The 13,379-nt window shown below is 50.4% G+C and overlaps 1 protein-coding gene across 1 annotated transcript in view; it reads right to left on the bottom strand.

Moving 5' to 3' along the window:
- The window catches only part of gabbr2 (gamma-aminobutyric acid (GABA) B receptor, 2), a 296,990-nt gene extending 284,115 nt beyond the window's left edge, over positions 1-12,875 (bottom strand). Inside the window, exon 1 of the mRNA XM_056298819.1 lies at positions 12,561-12,875. Coding sequence (XP_056154794.1) covers positions 12,561-12,875 — 315 coding nt within the window. The remainder of the gene's footprint in view (positions 1-12,560) is intronic.
- Positions 12,876-13,379: the final 504 nt, after the last annotated feature.

Genomic DNA, 13,379 nt, shown 5'->3' with positions numbered 1-13,379 from the left:
CCCAATACTTGTGGAGTCGCCAGCCGCTTCTTTTCACCTGACGATGAGGAGTTTCGTAGCGCGTGGGAGAGGCTGTTCTCATTCCCGGTTCGTAGGAGAACGTACGAAAAGCAGCGCACGGAAATTCGCATGTATCCCACGTAATCCTGGGCCAGGCTGTTGATGACGTGACCTACCCCTACCCCCCCCGCGCAGATGATTGCGCATGCGCCCTGGATCGCTGAATTTCGTAGGATATCTACGAAAATTTGGGCATAACTTTTCGTACGATATCACACGAACCATTCATGAGAATACGTTACATGGGAGGATCGCGCTATTCCCCCCAGTCCCCCTCCCCTCGAGCAGGCGCCCCGACCGACCAGAGGAGGCGCTAGTGAAGCGACCAGGACACATACCCACATCCGGCTTCCCACCCGCAGACACGGCCAATTTTTTCTGTAGAGACGCCCGACCAAGCCGGAGGTAACAGGGGGGTTTGAACCTGCGATCCCCGTGTTGGTAGGCAAAGGAATAGACCGCTACGTTACCCGGATGCCCCATGTTTTCCATTCTCGGCCCGCCGGCGCTCACTGTCCACCACCCTTAATCCTTTCCTTCGTCTTTGTCCATCTACACCGCCTCTTCCTCATTCTTCCAAACCGTCCATCATCCGAAGCCTCCCCCCACCCCCATGCACACACACACACACACCTGTCCATCAGGGTCCATCCGTCCATCTCTCGCGCTATCTCCTGGGTGATTTCCCAGCGGGACCCTCCCTCCCCCTCCCCATACACTGCAGTACAGCCAAGTGAATCAGACAGTAAATGTTTGTTTAATGTTAATGACAGCCAGCTGCCTGATTCACCGCCCCCCCCTTTTTTTTTTCTTCCTTGAATGACTGTACATCTCAATGATGAGAGAATCTCAGAGACAAGAAAAGGAGAGGCCGAGGAGGGAGGAGAGGGGGGGGGTTGCATGCACCAACAGATGTCTCATCATAGAATCCGCTGGGAAAACACAATAGGATGGGATGAAGAAAGGAAGATTAAAACCCAACAATGACAAATTCATTTAAAAAATCTAATTGATTATGTACAACTGAATTCATTAGAGCCTCTTCTTGATTTTTCAGGAGCGTGGCATCTGGGCGTAATTAGGACGCGCTGACTTTGGTAAGGCAACATATGCTGAGTTTTAGACGCTCGTGTTCTCAGGTGAGGGATCCAGTCAGCCTCTTCCTGGAGCACAGGTATCATCTGACGGTGTACAACCTCCGTCCCCCTTTCACATCTGCACACATCTGGCGGTGCTATTTCAGGCACAGGTGGAAGAGGGACGGCCCACTGACCGCGGCTCGGCAGGTAGACTTCGGAGGCCAAGATCAGGACGCCTCAATGTACATCATTTAGTTCCACAAGCCGACGGCGGACAGCCAAATTCGATACCCATCACTCACGCTGAGACAGGCTCAGCGATGTGGAAAAAAAAAATAAAAGGCTGGCGGGCAGATAGGGAGCGATATATATATGTGATAATGAGAGTGACTCACACAGCTACAGCTTCTCATTGTGTGTGTGTGTGTGTGTGGTTTCAGCAGGAGGCTGCAGTGTGCTGCCACCTGATTGCTGATGATATCTCTGTGGGGTGCTTGACCCCCCCCCACCACCACCACCACCACCACCCATCTCCCAGAATCACACACACACGCCTGCCAGTGTGACACCTGCATGTGGGCATGTGTACACACGATAAAGTCTACAGTGATTATTTCCCATCCTTTCTGAACTTTCAGAGGGACACAAGTGCAGTCTCGCGTTCTGATTGGTTCACGGGCAGCACGCAGGACCTCCTTGCAGAGCCTCTGAAATTGAGTTCAGCCATCCCCCCCATCCCCCCCCCCCCCGTCATGCAATCAGTGCTGGACTTGGGTCGGTACATCGGGCCCCGCAGGGTGAGCAAACATACAGGAGATAGTGCCAAACAATCAGTCCCGGCCGAATTAAACACAATCCTAAAACAAACTGAAATTGGGCAAATGTAATCTACTCCGGGCAGACGCAAGGTGCTCCGAGAAGAAAGCTCGGGGGCTAATTTGCTGCTGTCACACTTGCACTGACCTGATGAGCCTGACGGGGGTTAGCGGCTAGCATACCAATGTGGAACATCAGATGAAGGGCAGCATCCCTAGCGCACCAACAAAGAGACATTGCCCAAGCTTCATGGCTGTGTAATGTACCAGTCAGATGATTAAATCCCCCCCTTTTTGCCACGGGTCTACCTTCAGGGGTCAACAGAGAAGAGAAGTCAAGGGGTCAAGTCTATTGTGGTCATGGAGCGAGAGTCGGATGGACAAACACACAGAAAAAACGAGCCTTGTAGCTAGGACTATGGAAAACATAACAAAAGGCAACAACAAGCTTACTGTATCTCTCAGTCTGACACAGTTTCCATCACCGCTTTTCCTCAAAAGTGCAAATACTCATTTTGCCGTATTATACAAATTAGAAGCTCCTTTAACGACTTAAATAAAATCAAATTGTTTTTGTTTACGCTATGATTTACTTTTTTTAACATGTGGTACATGTGGTACATGTGGAGTCGATACATGTGGAGTCTCCAGCCGATTCTATTCACCTGACGGTGAGGAGTTTCGCCGGGGCAGCATGGAGGCCAGCCACGATCATGTTCGTCCTAAATATAAGTAATTAATAATGGTAACACTTGCCAATGAGTGTGAACTGGCTGAACAGATGGACTTTAAAGACGTTGTCCCCGTTCTCTGGCCTGTCTCTACAGAGCATCAGAAATAACATGTACGAACAAATACGTTCCTAAACGAACAAGTTGTTTTCATCAGGACTCCTGCTTATTGGACGCGTTTATTTACTCCATGTGACGACATATTCAAATTCAATAGAATGGCTTTATGGTATTTATGGCTTTATGGGGCCCTGTGATGGACTGGCAGCCTGTCCAGGGTGTCTCCCTGCCTGCCGCACTATGACTGCTGGGATAGGCTCCAGCATCCCCGTGACCCTGAGAGCAGGATAAGCGGTTTGGATAATGGAATGGATGGACGTAGCTCGTGGGAGGATTACGCTATTCCCCCCAGTTCCCGCTGCCCCCCCCCCAAAAAAAAGCCAATTACCTCACTCTTCCGAGCTGTCCCGGTCATTGCTCCACCCTCTCTGCCGATCCGGGGAGGGCTGCAGACTACCACATGCCTCCTCCGATACATGTGGAGTCGCCAGCCGCTTCTTTTCACCTGACAGTGAGGAATTTTGCCAGGGGGATGTAGCGCGTGGGAGGATCACACTATTCCTCCCAGTTCCCCCTCCCCCCTGAACAGGGGCCCTGACCAAGGAGGCGCAAGTGTAGCGACCAGGACACATAGCCACATCCGGCAGACACGGCCAATTGTGTCTATAGGGGCACCAGACCAAGCCGGAGGTAACACGGGGATTCGAACCAGCGATCCCCATGTTGGTAGGCAACAGAATAGACCGCTACACTACCCGGACGCCCTGTTACGCATTTACATTTTAAGTCGTTCAGATCATCCAACCCGTAGCATTTCACACTGACTACAAGAGATTAAGCTTAAATTCCAGAAAACCAAAAATCATCAAGGAGCCAGATGGTCATCGCCGTCGTGTCCTTACAATACCCCGACCAGCGTGAGCGTGTAAGAGAAACCACAAAGAGGAAAAAAAATCAAGGCTAAGGAGACTGGGGTTTCTATTCATTCACCATCACTGGTTTCTCATTCTCATGATCCATTAAACTGCCTTTTACTGAAACGCTTTCTGTTTAATCCTCACCATAGTGGGGGCGGGGTGGGGTGGGGTGGGGTGGGGTGGGCCGGCGGGGGGGATGTATGGACATTGTACGCAATTATCTCGGGTTGATGGCACTCCACTCTAACTGGGACTGGATGACAGTCCTCCTCTAATTTCCTAAGCCGGCCACCTTGCTCTGACCTCAGATAGTGCTGCAGGGCCGCCACCGCCAAACAGAGCCGCTTTCTGACTTCCTGTGTGAGAGGAGGCTGCATGTGTGTGTGTGTGGGGGGGGGGGGTCTCGAGTAAGAACATATAGTCACACACACATCTGTTTATGCTGTTTATGTGTGTTTGTGTCCCTGGGAATCCATCACAAGCTACCTAACCTGCTTCAGGGCATTGGGGAGTCTCCTTCGTTGGAGAGGCTTGAGGTGCTCTGACTCTTCGGTTTGGGTCTTTGACCAAAATTACGTTACGGCCATTTTGCCCTCATCCAATGTGCTTGCAGTTCTTCCACCATCCATTGACGTCAATGGATGGCGGAAGAACTACAAGCAGGTTGACTGAGATTTTCGTTTTCTAATCTCCACTGTTGAGAAACGCTCGTGCAATGCATCCTGGTACATGAAGGGAATGTGGAACAGCTCCTTTGGCAGGAGAACGTTTATTTCTCAGTCAAAATGACTTGCACCGACGCTCTGGTGGCCGAGCGGAATAAACCCCCGTTCCTGCAGTCCGCTCGTCACGTGGCTGGGAGGTTCGTATCCCAGACTCGCCGTAACCGCTCACGGCCAGAGCGTCCACGGGGTAAGGCATTCATTAGGCCACCCTTACCCGAGGGATAGTGGGTGTAGATCGGTGTAGTGTTCGGGGACTCGTCGTTCTCCAGCGACCCCTCTGGCCCACCCGGGCGCCTGCAGCCAAGCAACTGAAAGCATTCTCCCTACTCCTCCTTCGCGGCTTGAAGGTGATGCAATCCATGCGAGGCTTCAGTGTGTAAAATAGCGAGAGCAGCCGACACGAGTTTGAAGGAAGCTGGTGTTACGCCTATCTCCTTCTTGTGGAAACGCGAGCCAGGGGAGTTATTCGACAAGAGTTCCGGCCATATGCCATTGGGTTAATCGGGTGAGATAAGGGGGAAAAACTATAAATAAATCTTTTTTAAAAAGAATTGCACCGACGTGGTTATAGTTTTGAAACTAAATAGACCACCAGCACTTTACTGGAGGTGCAGATTATTTAGCCGCAAAAATTCCCTTTAAATAAATGGTGACGTCAAGGAGGTTGAAACGTGCGTCCAAGTAGCGTCGCCGGTTTGAATCCATGTTACCTACGGTTTAGTCGGGCGTCCCTACAGACACAATTAGCCGTGTTTGTGGGTGAGTAGGAGGCCGGATGTGGGTATGTGTCCTGGTCGCTGTACTAGCGCCTCCTCTGGTCAGTCGGGGCACTTGTTCAGTGAGGAGGGGGAACTGGGGGGAATAGGGTGAACCTCCCCCTGGCGAAACTCCTCACTGTCAGGTGAAAAGAAGCGGCTGGCAGGAGGAGGAGACGAGGAGGACATGAGGATGAGACGGCTCGAACAAGTGGGGTAATTGGCTGGATTCAATTGTGGAGAAAAAAAGGGGGAAATTCCAACAACAAAAAAGAAGGTTGCATCAGTTCATCTGTTCAGATGCTCCGGATGAACTGATTCAATCTTCTTTGAATTGCTTACCTAGATTACTGAGCATGCATCAAGACAAATGGTGGCGTTTCACTGCATTTGCAAGAACTAACATGACCGCGACCAGCATGAGCAAGGCTTTTTACTTTGAGAAATATGATAGATGATATCACTGACATAAGACGCCGGACCTTAACAGCCTATAACTGATGATATACAATACGGTGTATCAATACAATACTGTGTATCTAGTAATGGCATCCAGTAATCACATTATTTCTTTTTTCATTTGGCCATTAGACCATGCTATCATGCAACCTCAGGGCAAAAGCACAAATAGCATTACATTATGATCCAATAAGAGTCAAGAGATTGGCCATTTCCTCTTCCTGAATGGAAGATAATATAATCATATTTCAGGATCTCCATCTCATACTCTTACACATCTCTTCCCCCCTCTCTCTCTCTCTCTCTCTCTCTCTCTCTAGTTCCCTCCAATATTCCCCCGAGATCGGCCCATTCAATGAGAAGGGCTGCTGCACACTGATCCCCACTATCTGTGTTGGGTCAGTGCATACAGCCACACTCAGCACTTTGTGTATGCCAAGAGAGTACTACGGCAGTCACGGGCTGCCTTTTCCCTTACTACCCCCTCACATTCACCCTATCTGCTGGGAATAGTGACAGGCGACACTGTATGACCCTTGAGAGGTCACCGCCATGGCAGCGGATTGATGTCAGATATCTGGGTAATGTGTGGCGTGCAGTGTGAGGCCTTGACATATTAGATATCCAAAGGCGCTGGCTCTTTTGGCTCGCTTCTGATGGTTTTGGACAAGAGGGGAGGGATGAGTTATTGTGCGTGAATCGCCGAGGGTGTAAAAGTAACGGACCACTCAGAGATGCCCCGGTCTCTCAATGCATGCGGACAGAATATGCATGCACTTACGCCAAGTTGCACAAGACAGAGTCACCGACACACACCAACACGTTCAACCGAGTAACAAATTTTGCTAAAAGTAAATATGTGAAATCGTGAGAATTATGCGGCGTACACAGAGGCCGAGACGAGGCTCTGCAGGGAACAAATCACGCCAAATTCTGAAAGGAAGGCGAGTGCTCAACCGGAACGTCCACAAATAAGGACCTGTGCTTGACCGCACCGTGACCTCCATTATGATAATGCGTTTCCACGGGACACTTCTCTTCCTCTGACAAAATGACAGCACACTTCACGTATACGCTCGTGGGCCTGTTCTCCCTCCTGTGAACTAGTGTACTGTAAATGTGACACGTCGCACGTAATCCTCGCAGGAGCACGGGCGAAGGAGTCTACACCGGATCTCCGAGCAGCACCTCTGGAACATGGGTCAGGCTAACCTAACGTGATCTCAGGAGACCCGCGCCGTCTCGTAGATGGACACGCTTTTGTCCGAGCCATCCATGTGCAGTCCCTGAGCATCTTCACTGGGTCCATTCATCTGTCTTTAAAAACGTACCTGCTCAATCTCCTCCGAGTACTTCAAGTGGAAATATAAGACATATTACAGCAGGGGGACAGAATGTGCTATAGGTATATGAATATAATTTGTCACTGGAACTGTCTTCTAAGAATGTTAGCATGGCTCCTTTAACAGTGGCAACTGGAATGATTTCTAAGAGCGGTATCAAACCGTCTGTTGTCAGAGAGGACAAGATCCATCCCTTTTTCCAAGCCCGTTTTGTCCATTCCATGATCAAAAAGTGGTGGATCCCGTGGGCATCCGAGTGGCGTGGCGGTCTATTCCTTTGCCTACCAACACGGGGATCGCCGGTTCGAATCCCCGTGTTACCCCCGGTTTGACCAGGCGTCCCTACAGACACAGTTGGCCGTGTTTGCAGGTGGGAAGCCGGATGTGAGTATGTGTCCTGGTCGCTGCACTAGCGCCTCCTCTGGTCGGTCGGGGCGCCTGTTCAGGGGGGGATAGTGTGATCCTCCCACGTGCTAGGTCCCCCTGGCGAAACTCCTCACTGTCAGGTGAAAATAAGCAGCTGGCGACTCCACGTGTATCGGAGGAGGCATGTGGTAGTCTGCAGCTCCTCCCCAGATCGGCAGAGAGGGTGGAGCAATGGCCGGGACGGCTCGGAAGAGTGGGATAATTGGCAAAATTCAATTGGGGAGGGGAAAAAATGGGGGAGTGGTGGATCGCAGATGGAGGCCAAGCTAAAGACCTACTGGATCAAAACAAGAAAACAAAATAGCCTCCTTACAATGTTTATTTTCAAGTTAAAGACGTATGGTACTTTCTCCTAGTGGGAAGCCTCAGTAGGAGTTCAGGTTCTGCTTCTGCCTTCCTCAGCCCTCCATCTGAGATGCACTCTGGGCTTCCTGTTTCCCCAGTAGAATATGTACCCCAGGCTTTTAACATGAACACCTCTTTCCCAAGGAATCTATTCAACATCAGTGGGGATCACCAGGGAGAAGAAAAACAACTGACATAGTACAGACTGGAAGGTTAGCAAGCCTTGATGACATCCATGTTGTAATCCAGTCTCTATCACTAACATACACAATCCAGAGCATATCTATGGATCTTCTTGTCAAATAATCCAATCCCTATGTGTGGTAGTAACCTATCTTCTCATCTCCTCTTCTTGGCAGATTTACGTTAATATTAATGGCTGATATATGATTCCACAATTGGATGCAATCTGTCAATAATTCCAACAAATGAGCATACTACTGCTCAGCAGCTGGATAGCTCAGGAGGTAAGAACGCCGGCTTTCCCGCTGGAGATCGGGCGTCCAAACCCCGGCTGGGACGAGTCTCCAGTAAGAGTCCGTGGTTTAGACTCCTAATGCCATACAAGCCAACTACCTCTCAGATGTACGTCGCTTCCGATAAAAAAAGGTCAGCTAAATGAAATTGTAAATGTGACCGTAGCTATTCTCTACATTAGGTTGCACAAGCGATCTTTCCCTGACTGCCTTCGCTGTCGTGTGTCCAATAAGCCAGTGAACTAGCTTAGCCCAGAACGGCCTCACTAGCCAGAGTATCCCTTCCATCCTCTTCCAGAGCTTTCTGTCCTCTCCAAGGCTTTGATCCGCTAAGCCTGTGGAGTTAGGCTATCAGTTCCCGGTTCGACTTAGGCCCATACTCTCACATCCATGGCTACAGTTGAGGACCGACTCCAGGCCCAAGACACAGCCTCATGGCCGATCCCCTCAGCTTCACTTCTGCCTCAAACGCTCAAGTCTTCACGCGAAAATCTGTCCCATCTGCAACTGCACCGGCCCCTCCCCCTTACTAGGCCTGTAAAGGAGACTCATATCAATGATCACTGGTTTTACTGCCACGAGCTCAGCCCACCCTGGTGCCTTAATTTCAAGGTATTCCAAACGGAGACGACTGAATGTTGAGTCCTTCAATCCCAACAACAAACCAAACAATCAATTCCACTTCAGTGTCACTGCTTGAGCCCCAGCTCTTAGACTCTTACCCAGAGACTGGCCCCAAGTGCCTCAGCACCACCACCTTCAGCACCACCACCCAGCCCCGCGCCATCAGGGGGAGGGCTGGACCAGCCCGGTCTACCCAGAGCTCCATCGAGAGGGGATAAAGGGATAAAGAGCCTCTGCTCAGGGACTGATTACTTACATCTGCCGAGCTAAATCCCAGCGCTCACACATGCACATGCGTGCATGCACCTACATGCATGCACGTGTGCATGCACACACACACACACTCACATGCATACACAAAAACACACACGCACTCACAAAAACATGCATACATGCAGGCATGCTGCAAGCTGCAACAAGTGCATTAGTGCATGTACTGTTTTCTGACGAACTCATGTTGGTTAGGAGGATGTATGAGTATTATTAATGTGTGTGTGTGTGTGTGTGTGTGTGTGTGTGTGTGTGTGTTTGTGTTTGTGTATTTATGTTGACAGCTTTCGCGCCTGTACTCATGTGTGAGAGAGTGGTGGGAAAAAAAGAAAAAAGATTACACAGCAATTAATGTGTAACCTACACATGTATTGTGACTGGGGAACAGGACCTCCACCACTGACGGAGCAGTTTTACTCCAATCAAACATGCTACGCGTTCACGGCTCCAGCAGCGTTTGAATCATCACATCTCGGTTACACTAAAAAATGTCTTGTCTCAATGATATCTGCATTGCGCTTCGAACACGCCATATAACTTTCAGTGTAAAAAGAAAATGAAGTGACCAGGTTTCATCTTGCAGCATGATGGGATATACCACCCTCTCTCTCTCTCTCTCTCTCTCTCTCTCTCTCTCTCTCTCTCTCTCTCTCTCTCTCTCTCTCTCTCTCTCTCTCTCTCTCTCTCTCTCTCTCTCAAATCTCCCAGTCTTCACTTGTTATTCTCTTTAAACATCTAAGCATCCTTGAATAAATTGCTCCCAAAAGCAGTTCTGTTCTCTCCTTTGTGCTACAAAATAGTCTTTCTGGCCCCTCGTTTGTTTGAACAGTGGCAGCCGGAGCACAGAAAATGTCCAATATCTTGTCAATGGTTTGCAGAAGCAGGAATATTTTGGGTTTGTTTTTATTTCTTAGCACGCTTAATAATACCGGTTGACAAGCCTCCACTGCAGCTTGTGCATCTGTTATCATGGAGTTACCACAGAGTAAAGTTACATGTTAAATATGCTAAATGATAAACACCAGGGCGTCCGGGTAGTTTTAGCGGTCTATTCTGTTGCCTACCAACACGGGGATCGCCAGTTCGAGTCCCCAGTGTTGCCTCCGGCTTGGTCTGGCGTCCCGACAGACACAACTGGCCGTGTCTGTGGGTGGGAAGCCGGATGTGGCTATGTATCCTGGTCCGTCTGTTCAGGGGGGAGGGGGTACTGGAGGGGGGGGGGGGATAGCGTGATCCTCCCACGCGCTACGTCCCCCTGGTATAACTCCTCACTGTCAGGTGAAAAGAAGCGGCTGGTGACTCCACATGTATGGGAGGAGGCGTGTGGTAGGCTGCAGCCCTCCCCGGATCGGCAGAGGGGGTGGAGCAGCGACCGGGACGGCTCGGAAGAGTGGGGCGATTGGAATTGGCCAAGTACAATTGGTGAGAAAAAAAAGGGGGGGGTCAAATTAAACAATGTTAAATATCAGACTGTGCCGTGAGAATAAGGAGACCTAACAGGCTGTTTCAGAGCATGACTTTTCAGTTGGCCTTCATACAAAAACCCCAGAAAAAACAGTGTATATAAAATGTGGGACAGTGCCACAGCATGATAGTTTAGCCTTTGACCACAGAGTAATGAAATAACGTTGTTCTCATCATTGATTGGCTGTGTTGGGAGGCAGGACTCCCTGTCAGCCGTTTGAAGCGTGGGGATGTCAGGCTGGCCCGTTGACCTCTAGCTTACAGCTCGACTCTCTCTCCCTCCCGGGGACTAGCAGGAGGAACATCATAACCCTCGTAACAGCATATTAATCCCATGCAGGGTATGAGTGCATATGAGGCCTTATACCTCCGTCAGATGAGAGCTGCCTGCTCTTTTATGCATGCACACACCTGTGCATGCATAATACACGAGGTTATATATGTGCGCATGCACCTGTGCATGTATAACCTCATGGATTAGTGATAGATAGAAAAACTGGGTAAAAAAAAGAAGAAGTTAGTATGAAGTCATAATCAAAGGGAAAAGAGTCAACAACCACTTTTTCTGGAGGACTAAAATGCTGATATGTGTGGAATGGTTGGTATCAAAAACACACACACAACAGATGCATGCTGGGGACTTTTTGCAGAAAAGTGAGATGAGATGAGATGAGATGAGATGAGATGAGATGAGATGAGATGAGATGATGACGACAGATGCATGCTGGGGACTTTTTGCAGAAAAGTGAGATGAGATGAGATGAGATGATGACGACAGATGCATGCTGGGGACTTTTTGCAGAAAAGTGAGATGAGATGATGACGGCAAATGCATGCTGGGGACTTTTTGCAGAAAGAGACCGTCCAATCTTCAGTGTGCTCACGTGCTGACATGGCAGCCGAGAGTCCTTCTCTCTCCTCCACTGGCTTTTACCACCAAACAGCTTCAATCATGAGCAGTCTATAGTTTATACACCATAGTCTATAGTCTAGTATAGTCTATAGTCTGCACCGCTGATCACTGAAAATAGCTTAAGCAAACATATGGGGGGGGGGTTGCATATCAGGAATTAGCAAAGTGAATCCTTCCGGATCAATTAGGGCTACCGCAGAGTCACGATACGTAATAATATGGTAATACACCGAGCTTCATTTGGGGGAATAAGACCTGCCAGATCCCGCTCCACTCACGAGTGTGAGGAGTCAGAAGAAATCGCACATCAGATTACCGCCATCTTCAGGCGCGATGGTATCAAGCCTCTTTTCCGGTTCGCCAACACTTCAGCCGCCATCCTGACTGGAGACACGTCCACTAAAAAAGTACATGACGACTCGCACGAGCTCGATTTGCGGGGCGCGAGCGGGGGTTTTGTTCATTCTGTCAGCGGTTAATTGCTCGACCGCGTGTCTTCAAACAGACAGGTCCTTTTGTGCTGATCTACGAGAGTTGTTGTACACCCCCCCACCCCCGTCTGCCTGCTGATCTATGAGAGTTGTTGTACCCCCCTCCCTCCCCCCGGCTGCCTGCTAAAGTAGCCGCCATGTGATGCGGCCGTGGTGAGGTGCCAGGTGCGAACGTCTCCGACTGACGTGCCCGCGCCTCATCCAAATCACACCCCGACTGCGTGTCGGTTCACCGCGACGGTTTCCAGACAAAAGGGAAACGCAGAATATACAACACCGTGCCGTGCGACAGATGACACAGCGACGGTACCGGTGCCGCTTACTAAACAAAAACAAAAACAAAAACGCCATCCCGTCCAGCGAGGTCGCGCACCTACTGGATGATGCGCCCAACGTGACGGGATACCGCGTCTCCACGTGGACGCGCGTTGCATGGAGCGCAGCCTGCCTGCGCTGCGGGGCGACGTATAGGCTGACACACGCATACATGCGTGTGCATGCACGCACACACGCACACGCACGCACACACACACACACACAGTGTCCCTAATATACGCAACGAAAAGCACCAGCCTATAGCGGAGGAGTGTGTTGTAGGTTTTTTTACCTCGGTGTCGTAGATTTTGGTGATGAGGGAGAACGAGTACTTCCTGGACTCCCGTATGTGCTGGATGGCCAGCTGCACCGCGGGCTCGATACCTTGGCTGATGCTGCTCATCAGGGCCGACTCGTTCATTGGCATGAGGACCATGATGGGCAAGTCTTCCCCATCCTTGGCGAACCAGCTGTTATCCTGCCCGTGTCTGGTGCGGTCGTTGCACACCTTGGCCAGGGCAGGTTGGAATAGCAGAGCCGACAGGAGCAGGCATCCCGTCGGGAGGAGCATCTCCCAGCCGCTGCAGTCCGTCCGGGCTGGAGCCATGCTACTGTACACAGGGTGACCGACCGAGATCCCACCTTAACACCCTCACAGGTCAAACATGACGGATCCGGGCTCGTTCGGGATGGGGCACGGTCCACCCGAGAGGCAAAATCGCGGGGGTTGTTGAAAGGGACCGGATCAGAAAGCCGCAGCAGCCCTGCGGCGGGCAAACTCGTCCTTTTTTTTTTGCGCTTCAAGACCCCTTCAACCCGGAGGCACTATTTGTACTGTACGCTAGCGTCTCTCTTAGAATAATCCAAGGGCCAAGAGATTGAAACTGCACCACAGATGACAACACTTGCGCTGCTGAGAGAGAGAGAGAGAGAGAGAGAGAGAGAGAGAGAGAGAGAGAGAGAGAGAGAGAGAGAGAGAGAGAGAGAGAGAGAGAGAGAGAGAGAGAGAGAGAGAGAGAGAGAGAGAGAGAGAGAGAGAGGGATGGAGAGAGAGAGAGCGCGCGAGAGAGAGAGCGCGAGAGAGAGAGAGAGAACTCGGCTGTCGGTCTCC

The sequence above is a fragment of the Lampris incognitus genome, chromosome 18 (assembly GCF_029633865.1).
Source record: "Lampris incognitus isolate fLamInc1 chromosome 18, fLamInc1.hap2, whole genome shotgun sequence".
NCBI lineage: Eukaryota > Metazoa > Chordata > Actinopteri > Lampriformes > Lampridae > Lampris > Lampris incognitus.
Note: the sequence above shows the minus strand (reverse complement) of the source record. Positions and strands in the feature narration are given on the sequence as shown.